The 24,485-nt window shown below is 35.3% G+C and overlaps 1 protein-coding gene across 1 annotated transcript in view; it reads left to right on the top strand.

The window, feature by feature from the left end:
* ZDHHC2 (zinc finger DHHC-type palmitoyltransferase 2) overlaps nt 1-24,485 on the top strand; it is a 56,808-nt gene that overhangs the window by 17,271 nt on the left and 15,052 nt on the right. The window contains exons 2-6 of the mRNA XM_069485194.1: nt 8,804-8,830; nt 10,024-10,118; nt 17,945-18,065; nt 19,526-19,595; nt 20,326-20,358. Coding sequence (XP_069341295.1) covers nt 8,804-8,830; nt 10,024-10,118; nt 17,945-18,065; nt 19,526-19,595; nt 20,326-20,358 — 346 coding nt within the window. The remainder of the gene's footprint in view (nt 1-8,803; nt 8,831-10,023; nt 10,119-17,944; nt 18,066-19,525; nt 19,596-20,325; nt 20,359-24,485) is intronic.

Genomic DNA, 24,485 nt, shown 5'->3' with positions numbered 1-24,485 from the left:
TAAAAAAAAAAAAAAAGATGTATTGCGATGGTGATTGCAGGGACTAACTAGACAGGAGAAGCTGACATTTAAACTGCAACCTGAAGGATGATAAAGAGTGAGCCAGGTGTGCAGTCAGGTAAAGAGTTTTCACACCTGGGTAAAGACACTGAGGTTTGGTGTGATTTAGAAACAAGCTCAGTGTGGCCGCAGCTTTGTAAACAAGGGGATTGGTGACAGAGAAGTGATCTTAGAGGAGAGATGAGAGGAGCTGGATCATGGTTGCCCACTGAGGCTAAGGACAGGAGACTTTATTGTAAATTCAATGCAAAACCTTGGAAGGGTTTTAAGTGAGATGACATCATTGATTTGCCTTTTAAGAGAGATTATAGTTTTCTTATTGCAAAATGAATTTTCAGGGACCTGTGTGGAGATCCAATGAGGAATGTAGGTTGACTGGCACAGTGTTTGTGCTAAGACTGCTAGGAATATTAGGACTGGCTTTTACGGTAACTGAGAAAGTACACACTGGAAAGCATGTGTTCAGGGTTCAAATTCTGTACCATGAATGCCTTGTCCTTAACCTTTGTTTCTATTCTGAAGGTGTTTATCTGCCCTTGACAGAACAATTTCTACTAATTTACTGACCAATTTATATTTAGAATGTCTTTTGTCCTAGGGTTTTGTTAAAGTCAGTAATTTTTTTTCAGAATACATTAAAGTAGGATTTAAGATAATTTTGTAGCCAGAGAAACCTTCAAGATGAACTGCAAATCTTTGTGTAACACATTGCCTGCCACACTAGAAAAAATTTTTTTTCCTTGGGGCCATGGTGTTTTATTATGAAAATAGAATAAAAACTTTGAAAACAAAATGATCCTTTCTAATTTAATGAAAAATTTATTTTTTATTGTTTTCTGTGCATGAGTTATATGCAATTAAATTGTCAATATTAACTGCAACAATAAGAACATCAACAAGTAAGATTTTCATGAACCAACTGCAGAGTTTTGCCCAGGGGGCCACCCATCACGCAATGTGTATGCTACAGCATGGCAGTGTGAGTTGCCTGCGCACCATGCAGTTCCCAAAGTAAAGAGATGTGTGAGTTACAAATGCTTTATGAGGCCCCAGGCTCAAAACTAGCGTGAGTTAAATACAACTCACGTGACAGTTAATGCGTTAAACTAGCGGTCCCAACCTTTTTGGCCTCAGGGACCGGTTTCTTGGAAGACAGTTTTTCCATGGAAGAGAGGCAGGCAGAGCTCAGGTGTGATGAGAGTGATGGAGAGCAGCTGTAAATACAGAGGAAGCTTTGCTCCCTCACTGCTCACCTTTCTTACCCCTTCTTCCCCCACCCCAAGTTTCATGGAAGACAGTTTTTCCATGGATGTTGGGAGTCGGGGGAGGGGGTGTGGCAGAGGTTTGCGGCCCAGTCCCTAACAGTCCACCAACCGGTACCAGCCCAGGGTTGGGGACCGCAGTGTTAAACAATAGAATTAAAGCACAGCTCAGCTGAGTATCATGATCAAGGTGGGAGGATTGGACTAGAGTCCAGGTCTCCTACTGCCCAGTTCATTGGCGGCACAGGGGATCTAGGGAGGGTACAAGGTTAGCATGTTTAAGAAGCAAGAAAGCCCGGAGTGGCAGAAGCATCACGCACAAGAGGGAAGTGCCATGAGATGCGGTTGAGAGCAAGGCAGGCACTAGAGTTGCCAATAAAATTACAATGACATAGGAGGACAACAAAGAAAAAGAAAACCAGTTTAATAAAGACTTTTAAAATGTAAATGGATGTGTTGTAAAGAAAATAAATTCAAAAAATGTGCTAGGAAGAAAAGACTACAGTTGAAGTTAAACTGGAAAAACTAATGTGAATGACATTTTTCCTCCATCTGTCATTAAGATGGTCTAGCAGCAACATCAGTTTTGATCTCTAGTACACTAAAAATGAACTAGACCTTTTTTGAGAGTAGCTGAGTGGAGGAAAGATTCTGCTTCAAGGGGTTGCCCCTGGCCAATTTGTCAAAGAATTCACTGTCAGTTTGACAGAATATTTCCAAAAGAAGAGCATAATTAATTCTGTTGGAGTAACTTGAGTATGGATAATTAGCACAGGGAGGTGTTGGTGACCTTGACGAGGGTGATTACAGTGGAATATCAGGGAATTAGACTCCTTGCAGTTGGTTGAAGAAGTAAGAGGAAGGTAGGAGGCAGGGACAGTGACTTTGGATGATTGTTAAAGTAAGTTTTCCTGTGACAAAACCAGAAAAATGGGGCGGCAGCTAGAGACATGAGGTCAAGGGAGAGATTTTGTTAGGACAGGAGATATGAAGACGTATTTGTACTGTTACTAGTATTTTTGCCTTAGTCTTTTGATTGTGAGCTGCTTTTATTCCTTCATTGAAAATGTTGTCTTAACTACATCCTTGTTTTTTGAGTTTTCAGTTGTAACTAAAACGATCTCATAAACTCTAAGCTTGTTCAGCACAGAGCTGGAGTCGTATTTACCATTTTGTTCTCAACAGTGTAAGCATAAAATAGTGAATGTTTCTCAATGAGTGAGTGAAAGGGAAGCAGAAAAAAATAGAGCTTGGCTTTAAAGTTATCCTAAAGATTCATTCATTAGAACCAAGTCTCTGTGGAGTTTTTGGTGCTTTTCATTATCACATTGCTTCTATGAGGCTAGGATGTACCTATGTCAGAATGAATCTGGAAATTGTATAGTGGTTTTATATTGAAAAGTTACTGTGTACAAGCAACAAAGGTAAATTAATTCTTCCAAAGAAGAGAGTTTGAAGACAAGAAATAGAAAATTCAGATTAAGAGAAGAAATAAAAAAATCACAGAAGTATACATTTGCATAAAAATACCTAAAAACCTAATTGTTGTAGAAACAATTATGAAACTGTTCTTTGCTAATTTAAGAGCAGGGGAGTACTTTTTTTTTTTTTTTTGTCCATTAAGAACCTGTAGTTTAGTATCTGAAATTTTGGATTTTGTATGTGTTTATGAATCAAAGTTTAACTAGATTTAAGTTACTAACAGGTTACTGGGCTGTTACATATCAATAGATACAATTTTTGACAGTAAATACTTTATGTAATAATAATCACCAAAACCAGATTTTTAAAAATCAGTTGGTAAAAATATAGAACTGGAATAATCTCTGAGATGATTCCCTGCTTTTAATCAAGGTTGAATTTAAATCAGTCTAGACTGAATCAGTTCTAATACAGTATATGCACACACACATATACACACATCATATTGGTCCTGTTTCTCTGGAGAACCCCAACTAACATACAGTGGCTGGAATACTTTTTTTTTTTAATGGAGGAACAGATAGTAAATATTTTAGGCTTTCAAGTGATAATGTCCCTGTTGCAACTACCCAACTCTGCCATTGTAGCACAAAAGTTGCCATATAAATGAATGAATGTGTACATGTTTCAATAAAACTTTATTTATAGAAATAAGTGGTGGGTGTATTTGGACCAAGAGCTGTAGTTTACTGACACCTGGATTAAATGATTGCTTGATAGTTCAGGCAAAAAAGATGTAGGAGGGGGTTTACATTTTTAAGGATGTTTCATTCAACCCAAGTTGGCTTAAGGAACACTTTGTTACCCTTTTCTATGTCGTGCGTTGTTACTTTGACAATCTCACACTTTAACTTCAATTTTACCTGTTGTATTTATCAATCCTGTAACAAAAAACTATCACTCTTATCAATTCTAAACTGAAGACTGACCAATTCAGCCTTTTCTCTATTGTCCCACTCTCTTTGTTATAGGAATAATTAATGAGGGAAGAGGGAGTGGAGGAGAAGGTAGCCAGACAATCGAACTGACAACCCAAGCTACCAGCCTTGTAGTATCTGTGACAGTTCCAGATTCCAAGGTGTTTATGCTTCAAGGCCTTAATGTTGCTCTTGGCAAACAGGAACATATTTAATTCACCATTCCCACTTTCTCTCTTCCTATATACCATCAGTGCCAGGAAAGTCCTGCAATTCCTGTACCACAATTAATCAGGAAGAGTTTTAAGTTCTGGCGGTATATTGGAAGGTTAGAAATTGCCAAAGCAAAACATTATCTTCATAGGACATGGACCAGAAAGAAACAATCTAATTCAAGATAAACTTGGGCAAATACATTTTTGAAATGAAAATTGAAATTGTGGTCCACAGTGTCACTACTATATGCGTTTGGGTGGTATAAATACTACCATCTACTAGATGTACAAATAGTAAATATTTTGGTGTAATAACAGTAGTGTTCTTATTCCCAAGAGTAAATTGCATCTAACTTCTTTGGGATGAATATAAGATTTAGGCCTTTTTTTTTAAAAAAAAAAAGATGATTGTTTTTATTCATTAAGTTAAACAGTGCCACATTCAAAATAGGTCTTTTTACTTGTAAGAGAAGTTTTCACAAAAACTAACTGCCACATCACGACTAAAGTTTGTATGTGTCATCATTACTCTGTGTTAAGGTTGAATACCACCTTTTTTGTTTATACTAAACAAATTTCTGAAGTGACACATCTTTTTTTAAAAAAAAGGCAATTTACTTATAATTGAGACTTAAATTATTTTTCACCTTTTATTTTCACTTGTGAAGTCTATTGTCACTCCACATTCTGCATTTCTTTCTTTCAAAAGCCTGTGCAAATATTGCTTTTCTCTTGGTAATTTTTCTTCATTTTTAGTCCCCTTTCCTATATGTTAAACATTACAGTTAGTATTTGCAAAGCTAAATATTATATATTATAATTGTTCACACATTTGTGGGGCTTCCTGTGTGCCAGGCACTATGTGAAGTACATTCTTATGTTCCTTCCTGTCATTCTTACGACAGCCCTAATGATATTGCTGTTGTTGTTATTATTCGCATTCTGTGATGGCAAAAGTGGAATTGCTTGTGTAAGCTAGCAAGTGGTATTGAACTTTGCCTGTCTTTATCCAGGGCATTTGCTCTTTAGTACTATTAAGCTTACTTATAGTCTCTTTTTAATTTTGCCAAATTAAACTATAACAAAGTAAAATGCTAAGGAAGAACCAAACCTGGGGGAGGGGGGAACCCCTGTAAACTTATAGAATCTTTTTTTTTTTCGAAGTTGCTTGAAGCCCGGTTGAAGTCAGTGTCTCCCTCAACCTTTTCCTTTTTAAAAGAAAATTTTGGTACAGATGGGGTCTCACTGTGTTGCCCAGACTGGTCTCGAACTCCTGACCTCAAGCGATCCTCCCACCTCTGCCTCCCCAGAGTGCTGGGATTACAGGCATGAGCATGATTCAAATGAGTTGTGCTTTCTTCTGTTTGTCTAAATCAAGCTTTTATTCAGTAAACATTTATGGGGCAGGTGCTCTAGGCCAGTTACTGTGCTTTAATGAGGAATTAATTTGAATATGATCCAGCAGAGCCCAAAGTAACAGCATTTTTGTCACATGCATGAAATTTTAAAATTGAATATAAAAGAATTCCTAGGATAGAATTAATTAATGTGCTACTCATTGCAACTTTGAGGAAAGCTCATTTGCTTTAATAAAAACTGAGTAAAGCTCAGTTTTCTTTTAATAAAAAATAGAAATAATTATATTAATTCATCTCAATAGCTGGTTTAAAGAAAATGTGATAAAGATGGCTATACAACACTGGAAATTTCTCTATGGTACAGTTAAAGAATAGGTATCAGCATAATTTTTAAATAGACCAAACTGAAATTCTGTCTGTAAAGTAAATAATAAAATTAAATAATACTGGATTAAAACTCAAAATTCACATTAAAACCCAATAATTATATTTGGAAGATCTGTTATAATTATGTTCAATATTGCTATTTAATTTTTATATTGATATATATACTCAAATTATATTTGGTTACCATCTGTATTTTTTCAAAAATGAGTATTTACCATATATTATCTTTATATACATAAATACTTGAAAAGCATTTGAGGCTAAATAGCAACCTTTTCTTAAAAAAGCACTTGTGAACAAAAATATTTACATTTGACAACAATATTTTATGTATTTTTACGCAGTGAAAAAGGAAACTTTGACCTTGACAATTCTGCCATTAAACTGAAAATTACAAGGTGAATCACTGACTACTAATGAAGTAAACATGGTTGAAAGAACATTCATTTCCTAAGTATCATAGGGCAAAATCTAATATAACCCATTTATCTATCAATGAACTAAGTTAATTTAAAAATTTGGTTACTGTCATTTTATCAGTGATAAGTCATAAAATTTTGCTAGTATTTATTAAATCATTTAAAATAGTTATGTACAACTTTATTTGCAATATATATAACAGATATGGGACTACTGTCCAGAATATATAAAATGCTTTCAATAACTAAATGCCAAGTAGGTCAAAAGGAACATGATAATTCGCTCAGAAGAGATAGGAAAAGCCAGTCATTATATTTTAAAAATAATGCTAAACTTCACTAGTAATAAGGGAAATGAATACTCAAGCAGTGATTTTTATTTTGTCCTATGATGTTAACAAAAATTACAAAGACTTATGTTCAGAGGAAATTGGATAAGCTTATGATCTTGGTGGGTATATAACTGGATACAGCCCTTTTGGACTTTTACATCTCATCCTATAAATGTTATCACAATTATTTACACTAAGCATGTCTATATGGAAAACTTGTTTAATTTTAAAATAAAGTAAGGTATCTGTGCCTTTTGAAGGACATTTAGGGAAAAACAAGCTGTGATTGGCACATAAAATAGCTTTTAAAAAAGATGTTTTTAAATGTATATCCAGCTAATAGAGTAGTGGTCCAGGTCAAAAAGATTATGAACTCGTGCTAATTGTACCTTTTTTAAAAAAATGTTGTTTTATTATACTGTGTTCAGTTCTGACAGCTAGAGTCATGGATTACCAAATACATTTTCTTTAAAGCAACAGCACCTCTGGAAGGGTCATTAAGGGTCTACTCTTACACAAATGCACAAGTGGAGACAAATTGCTTTTCATTTCCTTAGATTAGCTGCACTGAAGTGTTGGAGGTTTTAGTTGCTGTTAATTTTGGAGCACTTTCAAAGACAGGGAAGTCATTGCCTAGAGAGAAATGCACTCATGTGGTGGTGGGTTTGGATGTAAAAAACAGTCTTGCCTCAGATCTTACCTACGCCCTCCGGCTAACCACTTCAGGGATTCTATGAGAAAGTGAACTCTGACTAGCCTCTGACTTAAAAGCAAACTTGTAGAACAGGCCATTCATAAGTCAAAGATCATCTATGCCTGCCTGCCCCATTCTGGGGCTCAGAAATGTTAAAGGGACCTGAGAACCTAGGAAACATTTAAAGATGCCATGTGAAGATTGGTAATTATTTAAGGGGAACACAATACCTTTAAATGTGTGAAGGTCTGTTGTTTAGATTTTCTGTTTATTGCTACAGATTGGAAGCCTAGATATCACAAGTAGAAGCAACAAAGAGATAAATTTCAGCACACTATAAAGATGAATTTTCTCATTCTTTGAGCAATCCAATAATGGGATGGGCTGCTCTCCAAAGCTGTGGGCTCCTGCTGGCTCTAGAAGTGCCTAAACTTACATTCAGTAGCTCTCTGGGGAAGGAGGTTCATTGGATCTTAAAAATCTCTCACACTACTGTCTGATTCTAGTACTTCCTAAGGTGATGACATTTCATTCCAGAACTAAGGCCTGAAATCCTCAACACCACTGAGGGGCACACTAGCTCACACCTGTAATCCCAGCAGCCTGGGAGGCTGAGGCAGGAGGATTGCGTGAGCCCAAGAGTTTGAGATGAGCCTGGGCAACATAGCGAGACCCTGTTTTTATGAAAAATCTAAAAACTAGCCAGGCATGGTAGTGTGTGCCTAGCTACTTGGAAGGCTGAAGCAGGAGGATCAATTGAGCCCAGGAGTTAAAGGCTGCAGTGAGCTATGATCCTGCCACTTACACTCCAGCCTGGGTGACAGTGAGACCTAGCTCTTAAAAAAAAAAAAAAATCTTGTACCCATTTAAAAGGCTGAATAAAGACCAAAAAAACCCATAAACAAACCTTCCCTTGGTACAACTGAGATAGGCCAAAACTTCCAAAAGACTTCAGTATAAGCAGAGGAAGACCAAGTGGAAAGCAAAACAAACAGACAATACAAAAAGATAAGAAAACTATCTCAATTACTGAACACAGTTTTCTTGTCCCAGCTTGTTTTAGCTCTTGTGGCCCCTGTCCTAATCTACCTGCTACCTTGGGATATTTACAACAGACCCTAAGGAAAGGGGTCCCAGCTCTGCTTGGGCCCCTCATTGGAATAGGGAGCAATTAGAGACATTGGGCATAAGAACTTGTGCTTACAGAAATTTGAAAAGAAGAAAGAGAATGCGCTTTGGACACAACGTTTTATTTTTTTGCAGAAAGCTAACCAGGTGATTGCCCATTTATAAAGAGCAATAAATGTGTCTGGAGAGCATTGCTTTTATCTGAACTCTGTAGTTGGAAGGAAAACCAATAAACCAAATGACATAGGAGTAAGACAAGAGGCACACGTGAAGGGGTTTGTATTGCTTCGTGGGAGACAGGGCCAAAGTGTACAACAGAGGCAGGGTGATTGCAACGCCAGCCTTCTCCTCCACCCTGTTCACAACGGTGCTGCCTCCCCTCGAAATAAAGTTGAGCAAATATTTAAAGAATGTTGCTTTGAAGGGAAGCCAAATTGCTAAGCTATTTAAATGCCTTGTCTCTGTCAGGCCTTATGTTTGCTCTAAGCTTCGTATAACCTATTACTTATCCTTTTATCTATTTATTTATCTCTTTATCTATTTCTACAGTGTCCATGGAAAACATTGGCGAACAAGGTAAAATATATTATTGTTACAGATATAAAATTTTAAAATAGCTTTAAAAATGCATTGTATTTCTTTGGATTTGATTGGGCTTAATAAATTATTCTTTGAGAATGTGGGGACAAGATAGGGTTAAGGACACTTCATGTCTTTAAGTCCCCAGACTGAATTCTGTCAGACACTTGGCAAAGAACTCTACCCCAGAATGGTGGTAATTGTGCCAAAGATTCCTATGGCTTTGAGGTACAGGGATATCAGCAATGTCCTGTCCCAACTCAAGACTATTACCCCATGACTGAGACACCTGCATAATTTATGAAAAATATCATTGGCTGTAGTCATCTCACACTGATTTAAGTGCCTTACTGAATAATTCAGCATTTTAATGAGCATCATTCTTTAAAAATATGAGTATCATCGTTCTTTACAAAAATTAAAAATGGCTATTAAAGTTTTAAAATATGAAACGTGCTATATTTTAAATTAGCACATTTTATTCAACTATATCTTACAGAAGTCAGTTGTATATTAATGTACTATCCAGAATGAATCATTAATTAATATTTTAAATTTGCACAGTACTTCAAGACTTTAAAACACCATACAGAATGTGCTTGTATAAAGTATCTGAGAAGAGTATTCAGAACTCTTTTTCTAACAATTATCACATGTGCTAAACAAGACACTTGAACTCCTTTTGGAGGAAATCTCTTTGTCCAGATGTTCTCTGTTTAGATAGGTTGTCATTACACCAGCTTTGACTAGAGCTAAGCAAATAAGCAAACAGCTTCTCAAATAGGAACTGCTTGTGTTATCTGTGTCAGTAAAACAAAGTTCTTAAAGCCTGAATGTTTTAACATGTGCTTAATGCTATGTTTGCTCTTTAAAGTTGCAGCCCCAACTACCTTTTTTTTACAATTTAGGAAAGCTCTTTCTTAGTCATTTTTCCAATAGATGGGTCTGTTTATAGACGGGAAGATTCTATTCATGGGCTTAGATCTAATTATTTAGGGAATTTCTAAAAAACTCTTGGATCTGGATTTATATTCATTGAATTGTGCTTATTCTCACATGAAGTAAAGGAGTATTCATAATGTATTATAATTAAAGTTTGATTATTGTAGAACAAGCAGATCTTTTGTGAACACCATGATTTTAATATGTATTTCCATATTACACTGATAATTGTGTTTCTCTCATTTTAGTTGTGTGCCTGATGGCCTATCATCTACTTTTCGCAATGTTTGTCTGGTCGTACTGGAAAACTATCTTTACATTACCAATGAATCCTTCAAAAGAAGTAAGTTAAAACATCACTAAAATTATTCTAAAGATAGAAATCAGTAATACCGATATCCGAAGAATGAGTTTTATTCTTTTTTAATGTTGCAAACATATTGAGTGTAGTGACTTTTGGGGATTTTTTTAAAAAAATTAAAGCAATAAATGAGAGATGATGGTGACTTGAACCATTTCGTTTTGTTTCATAACTTTATATATCATTCCAATGCTACAGCTCTCAGATTAATACATTAGCCTGGTCCTCCCTACTAAACTCCTGACTCATTTCCGGCTACCCATTTGACATCTACTAGGAATTTCAAATTCAACGTAACTGAAAGCAAACCTGATTTCTCACCCACCTTCCCAATGCTCTTATTCCTAAAGTTTACCCACTTCAGTGATGACAGCTCCACCCTTCCAGTTGTTCAGGCCCCAAACCTTGGAGTGGTGCTCAGCCACTCCTTTGCTCTCATACCCCACATCCAGTCCAGCAAATTCTGTGCCATGCCCTCGGAATACGTCCACGGTGTGAGCTCATGCCCTCTACCGCTTCCACCCTGGTCCAAGCCACCAGCATCTCATTTTTTATTTGCAGTAGCCTCTTAACAGGTTTCCTTGCTTTCGTCCTTGCCTCCTTCTGTGTATTTTCAACACGGTAGCCAGAATGATCTTTTCAGAAGACGAGAGAGATCCCTCACTTTCTTCATATCTCTGTGCAAATGGTGCCTTATGGTTGAGGCTTTTCGTGACCACTCTGTATATGATAGCAAACCCCTGCTCCCAGCATTCCCTGTGCCTTACCTTGCTCTATTTTTCTCCATAGCATTTACTATCCTATTCTGTACACATTCTTTATTTATTTGTTTATTACCTTTTTATATACCATCACTAGAATGTCAGTTCTACAAGAGTATGAAATTATCTGCTTTGTTCACTACTCCATCACCAGTGCCAACAGCACTGTCTGACCTATAAAAGGTACTCAGTAAAGATTTGATGAATGACTGAAAGAAAGTAGGGAAGGAGTTATGTGTACAGATGCAGGTTTATGTTTATAGCTTTGGCAGGAAGTTGAGGTGACTTCTAACTTCTCCCTAAAATTATATGTGAGATCAGTGGCTAAGAATAAAGAGGGAGGTGGATTAATTGAGGTTTGGGAAAGTAGAGAAGGTTTGAAATAGTGGTTGGAGAGAGGGGAAAAGGAAAATGACACAGAAACACAGAAGAAAGAACACAGCGTGGATGGAATAGTCAAAATTGATGGCAGTGAAATTATAACTGAACCAGGCTTTGTGGGGTGATTTTTCTGTAAAAGACGTACCTTGCTCAATTCATACAACTGGCTGAGACAGATAATATTTATTACCCTTTTACAGATGGAGCCATTGGCTTTGACCATTAAGTAATTATCCTAAGGCATCTAGTTCTAGCGTGTGGGAAAGCTAAGTTTCAGACCACAGCCGTTTGACCCTTAAGGACACCCTATTTTTACTACACCATACTCCTGTATGGAGAATAGATACCACAGTGGGGTGGTATGCCAAGGACATCCATTGGAGCATGGAGGAAAAACAGCAATATTTTTATTTATGTATTATCATTTTAATGTTTCTATTTTTAAAAAGTTTGACATATAAGGTACATAATATATTAGCTGATAGTATATATATATCAATAAATAAATACTTGGTCAAGTACAGTGACTCATGCTTCTAATCCCAGCACTCTAGGAGGCCACGGCAAGAGGATAGCTTGAGGCCAGGAGTTGGAGGCCAGCCTGGGCAACATAATAAGATCCTGTCTATACAAAAAATAAAAAAAAAAAAATTAGCTGGGCATGGTGTCATGCGCTGGTAGTTCCAGTTACTGGGGAGGTTGAAGTGAGAAGATCGCTTGAGCCTAGGAGTTAGAGGCTGCAGTGAGCTATGATCACACCACTACACTCTAGCTTGGGTGACAGAACAAGGCCCTGTCTCTAAAAATAAATAGATGAATAAATAATACCCATATACTAGTGGCACAGTCTTACATTATTTTTTTACGGATACGATACACGATCAACAGTTTGGAGAACACTACTGGGCAGAAAGAGCCCTTGTTTTGTGGTTGAGAATCTTGGATTATTCCATTAATAAAATGTAAGATCTTGGGCTACTCTTTTAATTGATTAGCTGCCAGAGACCCCTCACTTATAAAATGAGAATCCTGGACTTAAATGGACAATGAAGTACCCTCAGCTGCTAAAAATTTTTGAAAAGTGAACTAAAGAAGTAGGAGAAGAAATAATATATGCTAATATTTTCTTTTCACTATGGAGAGAATATAAGAAATCTGGAGCATATGAATTAAAATTTACCTTTTTCATAGCAAGATTATTAAATCGGTAATAGTTTTTCAATTTGTAAGATTTTCTCCAAGATAAAAGTAATATAACTATACTTGTTATATTTTGAAAATGGAGACTAGGCAAAAAGAAAAAGAAAAAAAAATTCCACCACACTGATTCAACCACTTTGCATTTTGAATTTCTTTCCAATTATTTCTGTATTTAGAGCACACCTGTTCCAATTTTTTTAATTAGTCCTTCACTGGTTTATTGCCATTTTTAATAACCACATAATATTCTCACTGAAATACGTAAAAATTTATTAGAACCATCTCAAATTGTATTTTTAGGCTGATCCCAACTCTTTATATTATAAATAATGCTGTTACTAACATGTTTGTACACAGAGCTTTGCCCATATTTTGGATTATTTCTTTATATAAATTATCAGATGTAGAATTAGTAGACCAAGAAAATTTAAGTCATTTGCCAAATTGTTCCCCAAATGGATCGTAGCACTTTATGATGTTAACAGTTTAATCAGACCCTTGGCATTTCATGGTGTTATTAAGAAACTCTTTGTTGCCAATTTAATAGGCAAGAAAATTTTATGTTTTAATATGTACGTTCTAGATTCTAGTGAGATTATGTTTAGTTTTGTCCTAAGTGAAAAACAACTAGTAAAAAAGAAAATACACATCTGTGAGTTTTCTGTTTATGTATTATTAGATCTGAGTTTTTTTCTTTAGTTTGCATGGTGTTTTAGAATTATACTCTCCTTTAATCTAAAAACTATATATGAGCCAGATCTTGGTTTTTAATAACATTCTCCAGTAAAAGGAAGGCAGGCTCCTTTGAGAAATGGATTGTGGTAAGAAAGTCAAGATGAGTTTGGAGCATCTTGTATTGCCAGAAAGTATGGAAATGCTTAAAAAGAAAAAATTGATGGGGATTTATCAAAGGGACACAGGAGCCAACTGAAAGAATTCCTAATAGCAAAACTAGAACATTTTGAGCTAACAAAAATAAGGTAGTGTTGGATTATAACCCAAAGTATTAATATACAATAAATATTATGGACACACTGCCCTCAAGGAGGGGTGGGAGGAGATAAATCCGCACTTCTTAAATGTGAGCTGTGTCCTGGGAATTCCTTCCAGAGAGCACAAGATGGGAAAGGGGATATAATGAGTAACTGTACAGCAGAGAAACCTGACAGAAACTAGCTCAACCAGATGGTTAAGGTTAACATCAACAGTGATAAGTCATGCTGATACTATGTACCCTTGATATGATATAATGAGAATGGCATTTTACCTTCGTGGTCTTCCTCCTAAAAACCCGTAACCCCAATCTATTCATGAGGAAAACATCAGGACATATTCCAGTAAAGGGGTATCCTACAAAATACTCGTACAATACTACTCAAAACTATCAAAGTCAAAGATAAAAACAAACAAACAAAAAAAAAAAACAAGGAAAATCTAAGAAACTCCCACAGCCAAGAGAAACCTGAGGAGCTATGACAAGTAATTGTGTCATGGTATCTTGGATGGTATCCTAGAATGGAAAAAGATATTCAATAAAAAGTAAGGACATCTGAATAAACTATGCACTTTAGTTAATAATAATGTATCAATATTGGTTCATTAATGTACCAAATGTACCATATAAGACAAGATGTTAATAATACGAGAAATTTAGTGAAGGGAGTATATGAGCACTTTATTGTATTTTCTCAATTTTTCTATAAATCTAAAATGTTCTTAAAAAAAAAAAAACATTTAAAGAAAAACAAAATAGTATGTATCAACCTGCCAGAGAACTGCTACATCTGACAGAGGCTAGCACATAAAATGACTTTTTTTTATATGCAGTGATGTGACCCGGGCCTACTGGTGTTTGCTCCTTTTCCATTACACAGTTATAATGGAGCACTTAATGCGTCCGGGACTTGAGCCTTGCTCTTGTGGAGTTAAATGCTAATGGGAGAGAGGAGCGAAGGACAAATGAACAAACAAAATAATTTCAGATTGTGGCATGTCGCACAAAGAGGGCACACTTAGACCTGATATAGGGTATGACAGGGGAAGGGACAGAGTGGTCAGAGTACCCTCTAGTAAGGGAATCACAGAAGTTCTTTGAGAAGATGACATGTAGGCAGAAACTTGCCACATGTAAAGGAGCCATCCATGGAAAGAGTGTGAGGAGTAGCATTCTGGGAAGAGGAATCGGCATGTGCAAAGTTGACAGATACTTTCTCTAGAATGACCCTGCCATTTATTGAGTATTACAGCATTACAACATCATTTTCAGTATAAAAGGTATTAATTCCTTTTATACTGAACGAATATGTCCAAACAAGATACCCACTTATTAAGACCATCAGTACGTGTGTGTATGTGTGTGTGTTTGTCAGTGTTTTTCTTTTCTTTCAGGACAGTTAATACCACATTTTTAATAAATTAATTTGTTTGTTTTATCTGTGTACACTTAAGGGGTACAAGGGCAATTTTGTTACATGGATTTATTGCATGGTGGTGAAGTCTGGGCTTTTAGTGTATCCATCACAGGAATAGTGTACATTGTACCCATTAAGTAATTTCTCATCACCCGCACCCCTCCCACCCTCCCACCCTTCCGAGTCTCCAGTGAAAACATTTTTAATTTTAAAAGTAGTGTGAGCTACAGATACATAGAACTTTTCCTTCATCTCCTTCTCTTTTTAAAAAATTTTTATAGGCCGGGCGCGGTGGCTCACGCCTGTAATCCTAGCACTCTGGGAGGCCGAGGTGGGTGGATCGCTCGAGGTCAGGAGTTTGAGACCAGCCTGAGCAAGAGCGAGACCCCGTGTCTACTAAAAATAGAAAGAAATTATCTGGCCAACTAAAATATATATATAAAAAAAAAACTTAACCGGGCATGGTGGCTCATGCCTGTAGTCCCAGCTACTCGGGAGGCTGAGACAGGAGGATCGCTTGAGCTCAGGAGTTTGAGGTTGCTGTGAGCTAGGCTGATGCCACGGCACTCACTCTAGCCCAGGCAACAAAGGGAGACTCTGTCTCAAAAAAAAAAAAAAAAAAAAAAAAATTTTAGAGATACATAATAGTTGTGCATATTAATATTTATGGGGTGCATGTGGTATTTTGATACACTTGTACAATGTGTAATGATAAAATCAGGGTAACTGGGGTATCCATCACCTCACACATTTATCATTTGTGTTGGGAACATTCCAAATCCACTAGGTATTTTGAAATATATAATAAATTATTGTTAACTACTGTAGTTGCCGTATTGTGCTACCAAACACTAGATCTTATTCTTTCTATTTAACTATATTTTGTACCCCAATCTAGAATTTTTAAGTAAGAAAGAAAAGCTGGTAAATCCTCCTATAAACCAATATGATTGCACACCAATAAATACCTTGAATTTTTCTTTCTCCTTTCTTAAATTCGGTTACCAAGATATGAAGGGTAACAGCATTCTCATTGCATCACCTTCCTGTTAAAGTTTTTTTCTGGAGAAAGTTTTAAAACAATGGAATGAATCCTAGGAATCCATTATCCAATTGGAAGATAGTTTTCCATTTGTTGGAAATGTAGTTCCCAACCTTTTCTTTGATTCCAGGCTATGTAGGTCTGCTGCTACTCGTGCCCAACATCTAGGATTAGGCAGCATTGCCCTTTTCTGGACTTCCACACTCAACACTGCTCACAGCTGCACACCACCCTTATTTATGATATATATTCTAATGATCAGAATAGTTGCATAAAAATGCTTCATTTTTTTTAACCGAAGATTTAAGGCTTATAGAAAGAATACATAAGCTTTCATAAATGTGGTCTTCACTATTTATTATTTGTGTTCATTTGAAAAAGGACAGGTTGAAATATAATTTGAAACACTATGAAATTAATTAATAGGTGAGCAAATGTGAAATTACAGCAGGAGGCATTGCCTAGAGAATACTTTCCCAAATACTTTAGAAACTTATAATTAACATAGCTACTAGCTTAATGCTAGTAAATTTGATATACTAATTTAGAATAATTCATATTATGTAAATATTCTACTTCTTTTTTCTTTTACCATAATGGGTCTGAAATTTTATGACGATATGAAACAAAAAGTCATGCATACAGGAATATTATGGTAATTTAAAAATTATATACAGTTGAAAGCTGGAGATTTGTTTCTACTTTGAAAATCTCAGTAGAATTGTTAATGTCTAAACAAAGATTTTAACATTTTATTTCTCTGAAAATAAAGATTTAGGCTCAAATATCATGCCCTAATTTTCATCAAATTGTTTTTCCTTCTTTCATTGACATACTTATATCTCTCTTTAAAAACTTTAAAAAAATTATAAAGTATTTTATTCATACAAAAAAGTATATATGTCGCACAATTTAATGAATAATTAAATGAAAACACCTGAGTAATCACGCAGCCAATATATATATACAACATTTATATTTTCCATATCTCCTGTGAACTTCCTAGTCATATTTCCTTTTATTCCTTAACAACTGTCCTGATTTCATGTTGTTTGTTTTCCTTTATAATTTTATCACACATATGTGTCCCTCAACAATAATGTATATATTGTTTAGCTTGCTGGTTTAAAAATTTCTTATGAATGGAATCATTCTATGTATGTTCTGTAAGATGATTTGTTATGTTCAACAATACAGTGAGAGTCTGTCCTTTGTTATACACAGCTGTAGTTCATTAATTGTTAAGTGCCAGTAGTGTTCCATTATTTAGATATATCTTGTCCCAATTTATTTATCCATTATCCTTTTGATGGACACTAGGGTCATATTTAGCTTTTTCTATTTCAAACAATGATACTGTGACTATTCTTGTGCGTGTCTTCTGAAACACACTTATAGAAGTTCATACAAACTTAACTATTTGTGTGTGTGTGTGTGTGTTATTCAGTAGAAGTCCAAACAAATTTTCAGTTTTTCTCAGATAAATATTTTTTAATTAGTTGGGCCAAACTGGCAGTATAAGAAATAAAATGAATAATTAGTTCTTTGAGTACTGGAGGAGATTTCATGACATGATTATCCCTAAGTTAAAACTCACTTAGATGAGAAACTATACTTGATGGAATTGTTTCTCCTTTTGCTCTGAATGATATCCAAATGAAAAATTCATTCATTGAGCTATTTACTGGGCCATTTCATCTATTAATATAACTAATGTCGGATAGAGCTCTATAGTGCATAAGCATTTTTATGTATTCTATTCCTTTTTAGTTACATAAACATCTGAGGAAGTAGGTATTACTGTATTAATATTATACCCTTTTTCTGGATGCATAAACTAATGACCTGTGTGGTTAACAGACTTGCCCAGATTTCAAACTCTCTTATCTCTCTGAATATGCTGTCTACCAATAATATTTTATAAATACCTTTTCCTGGGTATGGTAGAGTAGACCAATATATTGTAATTCTTTTGAAAATAAATACTGATTGAAGTTTAAATTTATTCCCCAGTTCCATCTCTCTTATGCAGAGAAAGAGCTGTTGGAGAGAGAGCCAAGAGGAGAAGCCCATCAGGAAGTTCTTAGGCGAGCAGCCAAAGACCTTCCCATCTATACCAGGACCATGTCTGGAGGTCAGCATCCATGATGAGTGCTTTGTAACAATGTCCAAATAGTGCATTACAGCGACTGTTAGAAACCAGATTTGTATACTTGAAACTGTCAAACACTCATTTCAAAATATTGTGCTGTTTCTTGGATTACTATTAAATCTTTCCTGTGCAGTTCCATAAAGTAGAATCGAAACACGAATAACACACACTGTAGCAAAGAGATCTCAACTAAATCTGAACTTTCATTCTGTTCTGCCTACTTAGTTGTGACTCAGTGAAGATGTGAAAACTGCAGAAATCTTAGTGTGTAGTAGAATTGACGTTTAAAGTTTTAATTATAGACTGTCCTATTCATATTTAATTTAAGAGAGCAGTATCTATAGTGAATATAAAATTAATATATTTGCAGGTATTTTTCATAAGTTTAAAACAGTAATTATATAAATTATGTAAAACTTCAGTTAGGTATGGGCACAATTTTTTTATCCAGCTTTAAAATGTATACTAATTTTTTTTTTTTTGCAAATGTAACTAAATTAATAAATCTCTTACTTGGGTCATATTTTTAAGGTAACTTAACAACTATTCAATTAAACAACTGGTACTGTTCATACTTGCCCACCAACACTCACCCAGAGATTTTGTGACTTTAAACCTGTGCTGCTAGTTATGGTAGCTGCTGGTCCCATGTGACTATTGAGCACTTAAAATATGGCCAGTTCAAATTGAGATGTGTTTTAAGTGTAAAATACACACTGGTGTCAAAGACTTAGTATGAAAAAAGAATATAAAATGTCTCATTAATATTTTTGTATTTTTTGTATTTGTTTCTAACTCACTTTAGAATCACAATGGAATCTAAGTCTCACATGCACATTTTATGCTGTTGTTTTCACTGTTTCTTGATGATCAAGTGGTAATTTCCTGATTGCTATTGTGACACTGGTTTTATCCCACAAAAACAGAGATGTGCTTATGTATGTGTAGATATATTTACCCTATAAGCATAAACAAATATTGAGGAAATTTGAGCTCCCTGGAAATAAATTACTGCCTGAGTTTCCAAAGCTAGTTATTAACAGTAAAAGGTGCAGAAACCTGGTCACCTAATGCCTATTCCAATTTAAAATGTTTTTGGTACATAGCAGGGTACAGGAAATGAATTGGTTTAATTGAAGGAGCCATTCTGATTGCTGTGATACAAATGGACATATTTGTACCCTTTGTGAGCCTCACTATAACCACTGGCAGTTGAGAATGCTTTAGAAAAAATTCTATTCTTAGGAAACCTCTCCAGAGAACTGTGGCTGTAGGCAAGTCATTTCATTTTTGTATTTAAACAGTGTCAAATATCTTATTTTTACCAAATTTGAATTCTGTATGCTTTTTAGAATTCACATTTGGAGAGATGATAGAAACCATTTAATTGTATATTCAATTCAATGTTAAATCTAAGACTAAGTGAAGCTTTTTATTCCTAGCAATCCGTTATTGTGACAGATGCCAACTTATAAAACCAGATCGCTGCCATCACTGTTCCGTCTGTGATAAGTAAGAGAACCTTTTACTTCTAAAATATCTACATGCTGGTGGTCTTTTTTATTCAGTATGGTTTTTTTTTTTCTCACTGTTTTCCAGATTATCTCCTTTTCTCCTTATTCACACTTCTCAGATCATTATTTAGAAGATATAATTGGTATAATCACATTTATACCACTGTGGCGTAGGGCTTCGATCAATTTTCCCTTTTCCCCCAGATTCACGATGACAAGAAATGCATGATTTTTAGCAGTTCTGACTTGGCTAGTTCAATTTAGCAATCCTTCTGTGAGTGTTTTCCATCTTTATAAAGATAACCCAGATGATTTCATGACAGTTAGATGTTGTTGTATATTAATATTTAATATACTATAAGGACAGTATAAGACTTGATAGCAAAGAAAAAGTTTTATCCAGACTTTCTATAAATCCATTGATGTTTTGTACTTTCTTTAGCATAAGATTGTTGTATATTACCATATTATGTTGTTTTTAGAAAATAAGTTGATTTGCATCCTAAAGCATGCATTTTTTAATTTAAAGTTCTATAATTATATCATAACTAGAATTGGCTATAATGTGAGAACTTTTGCTATTGTTCAGTTTTTAGATAAGTAAATAATTTTGCAGTATTTTACTTGCCACAACTCTGAAATAGCCATATTTTGTATCTTCTTTTTATAATTTAATGTGATTAAAATTTTGTGGGATATTGGGATTTGTGTTTTGTTTTGTTTTCTAGATGTATTTTAAAGATGGATCATCATTGCCCATGGTGAGTTTGGCTCTATACTTAAATAAGTTTCTGTTTCTTACAAATTTTAATAGATTAAATCATATCTATTTAAATCCTTTTACAAATGAAATATTATCTTAGCTGACCTAGGAGGTACTTTGAGATTTCCATTCTAATATTTGTTTAATTAGCTTAAAAGAGCCTTTATTCAGGAGCATTTCCATGAAATAATTTTAAAGCCAGCTGGTTAACAATATAAAAGTTAATTTTTCACGTTAGCTTAGAACAAAGGGTTTTCTTTGTATGCATGTGCATAAGCATAGAGATTCTAAAATACTTCACAGAAATAATACAGAAAGATGTACACTTAAATTATACCCAATACCTCACTGGAAGGTTTTAATAAAGAGTTAAGTCATCTAAAGCTTTAACAATTTATTTTAAATAAAACTTGACATTAAGGAGCAGAATAGCAAATACATAAATACACAGATATGTTTAAACAAGAATTTCCACTTCATTAATTTCAGTAATTTTGTCTAATATTTCGAAGTCATGGAGTTAGGTAACTTAGAGGATTATTTGAAAGATCCAGTTACTGAAGGTTGATTTTTCTTACCTTTTCCTGCAATTTTTCATCTCAGTGTGCACCTGTCTCCAACAACCATGCTAAGGTTGCCAGCCAGGTTGGGTTTGGACATTAATCATACTTATTCTAGAAGCCTTATCTTATTTCAGGTACACAAGCCTACAAGTCCACAGTGGGTATAGGTTGAAACATTATATACAGAATGGTTCTCTTAGCAGCAGGAAACAACAGGGGAATGTAGGGTTTCCAGTATTCTGTCTCTTGCCAGTATACCTCTTCCTGTTCTCCACCTAGACTTTCCGCTTAAAAATGTTAAGGCCATGTCTCCCAAGAGACTGAGCTAAAAATAAGAAATAAAAAATTTTAAAGAAGTGTTAAGGTTAGTCAGCTCCTACGAGAATGATATTCTTCTTAAAGATCTCAACAGATACGTCCCCTTTGTACTAATTTATATTTGTATTCATTCTTTTGCTCCCCCTTTCTCTTTCTCTCTCTCAGCAAGTATTCCGCCCCCCCCAGTATCTTCAATTATAAGTTTTCTTTATCCTCCTTGTATTCCTCTGTTGACTCCCCCGAACCCCCAGTAGCAGATGCTGTCAGTGACCCACACGTATCTCCAGGACTCACCTGTGAGTTCATGGCGCCTGTGGTGGACAGTTCCCAGGGCTGTTGACAGTTCCCCATTTCAGGCACTTACGTTTCTTTGCTTCTCTGTCTGAGGGATCTCTTCTACCTGGGTAGGTTTGTTTACCTCACAAGCTGGGCAGTCCAGAAGTTCCAGGGCATTAATACATCCAGGAACAACTCTCAACCAGTGAGGGCCTGGCCAGTAACCTATGCTCTGTTGGCATTTCTTCCTTCCTTGTATCAAATAAACTATATCCAAGTTCTTCTCTCAGGGTCTGCTTTTTTGGGGAACCCATGCCAAGCACCCTCCTTTCTGGGTAGCTGTGTGCTCTAGATTTATTTAGCAGAGTGGTAAAGTAATCAGGGACATAGAGCTGACTTCAGCTTTTCTAACTTTAATAAGGAATTGTGATGATAGCGGATGGAAAGGTGGAAATAATCAGGTCAGCACATACCTACAAAGCTTGTCATGCCCTTGCTATTTACTCACAAAATTACACAAACAAACAATAATGTGCTATTATAGCAATCTTTCTAAACTTCCAATTAATTTGACTGAATGGGAAACTTATAATTTGACAATCTTTTGAATGCTGACAGATCCTATTAAGTAAGTGAAGGTGAACAGATACAAGACTCTAGAGTTTTTAAAATTAGGCTCACATGGTATACCTCCATTTTACCTGTTGTTCCTCTTACCCTTTGGCGGCAGTGTGGGCAAGATGAACGAATGCCTGCAGTGCCATGTAACATCCGTGTTATTGCTTCTCTGCACTGTCACTGCCCATGCCGCATCTACTGTCGTGGCCACCATCTCGGCTCTGGGCTCTCCCTCGCAGGAATCAGTAGCCATGTCGACTTGTGAAGGATTTGATGCCTCGAGCCTCATAATCACCTGGTGCCAGCTGAATGGAGCAGCCACTTTATTGTTTTATTTCAAATTAAAATTTTAACTTAAAAAATCTGTAGCTAATAACATACTTTTGACCCTAAATTCAAAAATGAAATAAGTGAACGTGTTCTTCCCAGCCCCCACCCCCACCTTCTTCCCCTATTCACAGGGAACCAATGTTGTTAATGTCATGGGCACTTTGTAGATATAAATATGTGTGTGCCCATGCACTTGTGTGTGTAACCTCTCACACTCCTTAGTATTATTATTTTTAACACAAATGGCTCCACTGTGGACCGAATCTGTCCCCCCTCTTTTTTTTTTTTTTTTTATTTAATATATCCTGGAAATGTTTCCATATGAATACATACAAAAAAAATTTTTTTTACAACCTTAATGTCACTTATTAATGCACTTTAGGATGTTCCCAGACTATGGAGCAACCTTATTATACAGGTCTTGGCTATGGTTTTGAACTTTAGTATCTGTCACCTTTGGGCATTTGAAACACTAGATCAACAGTGCCTCCCTATTTTTCAATGATTTCAGCACATCTGCTGTGGCCAGTTGAGACAACCCATCAGGAGTCAGGAGATCAGTCTCACACTTTTAACAAAAAGAGAGATTCTGTGATACTTGCTTTATTGGATTTTCTATCAGAGAAGTGTTTTTTTCTCTTAGCATAAAATTTTAATTGTTTAATTAATTATATTATTAGTACTTTCACATGCTTGCCAAAGGTTATATAACACAAAGAAAAGTAAATAATTTTAGCTTTAATTATTAGATGCCTATTATGTTCTAGAGATCATACATATAATCTGTAATACTTATAACAATGACAGAAAGAGGCAGAAATTATGTATCCCATCTTAAAGGGAAAGAAAATGAGACTCAGATAAGTTAAAAGACAGGGCTCAAAGTCACATAGCAAGTTTTTTGGACTTCAGAAGCCACACTCTTTGTAATATGTTATGGGTTTTTTCCCAGTTTAGATTCCAAAAGTGATTGCCCTGAAACAGAGCCAACAGCTGTTTTACACTAAATTTAAACAACATAAAAGGATATTTACCTAGAATGTTTGTTGCTTCTCTGTAATTCTAGATGGAGGAAGCTCAGACTCAGAATAAGTCCTCTTCCTTTTGAAATCGAGTCTACAAAGCAATAGGCAGTTGAAATGTCTAACCAAAACCTGTTTGTTTTGCATAGAGTAAGGTATTATTCAAAATAAATATTATTACTAGATTTCCCCTAGATATTTATGTAGATATGTGTGTATACATATTAAACTCTAAAATACTTGGTTTTTATTTACTTTCTCCTGTGTTCCCTGGCTCTAACGTGGCAAATTATACCATCCTGTTAAGTAAAAGTTAAAGTCAGCTCAATTAGATGTTATAAAATCTATGATCAAAATCATTTTCTTTCTATACAAATGCTCTTTATCATTTAATACAAAAGCTGCTTCCTACATTCCTGTAGGAAGAGGAACAATCTTTCCTATCCCTTCTAATTTTCTCCTAGTCCACAAGAGTCATTGTTTATTACCCACCATTGTCCAAAGTCTTACAGTATCCCAGCCTTCGTCTGTCTGTCTATCCATTCTTTCATCTTTAAACCAACACAAGCAAGCAAAGGGAATACTCTGTATCCTTATGAGACAGAATACAATTAGACTAGGCTAATTGTTTCCCATATGATTTCTTGCCATTATTTCATTCAGACACCATCAAAGGCAACCGCAGCAATTGGTTTGCATTCCCAGTGGAATCTCTAAAGCTGCAAATATAACTGTTTTCATACAGTGTGCATCCACAATTTTTGGCGTCTTTATGAATTCATTTTCCATATACAAGATCTTTAAAGTAAAAAAATACTAAATCTAATACTGTCCTATACCTTATAGTTTTTGAAGTAAAAAATGTAAACATTTTTTATATGGACATAATTTCATTTAAACAATCTAGAAAGAAAGATGTTTCATTTTATTAGCAAAGTCAATAGAGAATGAGATTATTTTACCAAGAGTGGAAACAAGGACATTTAAGGAGAGAAAAC

The sequence above is a fragment of the Eulemur rufifrons genome, chromosome 12 (genome assembly GCF_041146395.1).
Source record: "Eulemur rufifrons isolate Redbay chromosome 12, OSU_ERuf_1, whole genome shotgun sequence".
Lineage (NCBI taxonomy): Eukaryota > Metazoa > Chordata > Mammalia > Primates > Lemuridae > Eulemur > Eulemur rufifrons.
The sequence above is the reverse complement of the archived record's forward strand: the minus strand, read 5'-3'. Positions and strand labels throughout refer to the sequence as shown.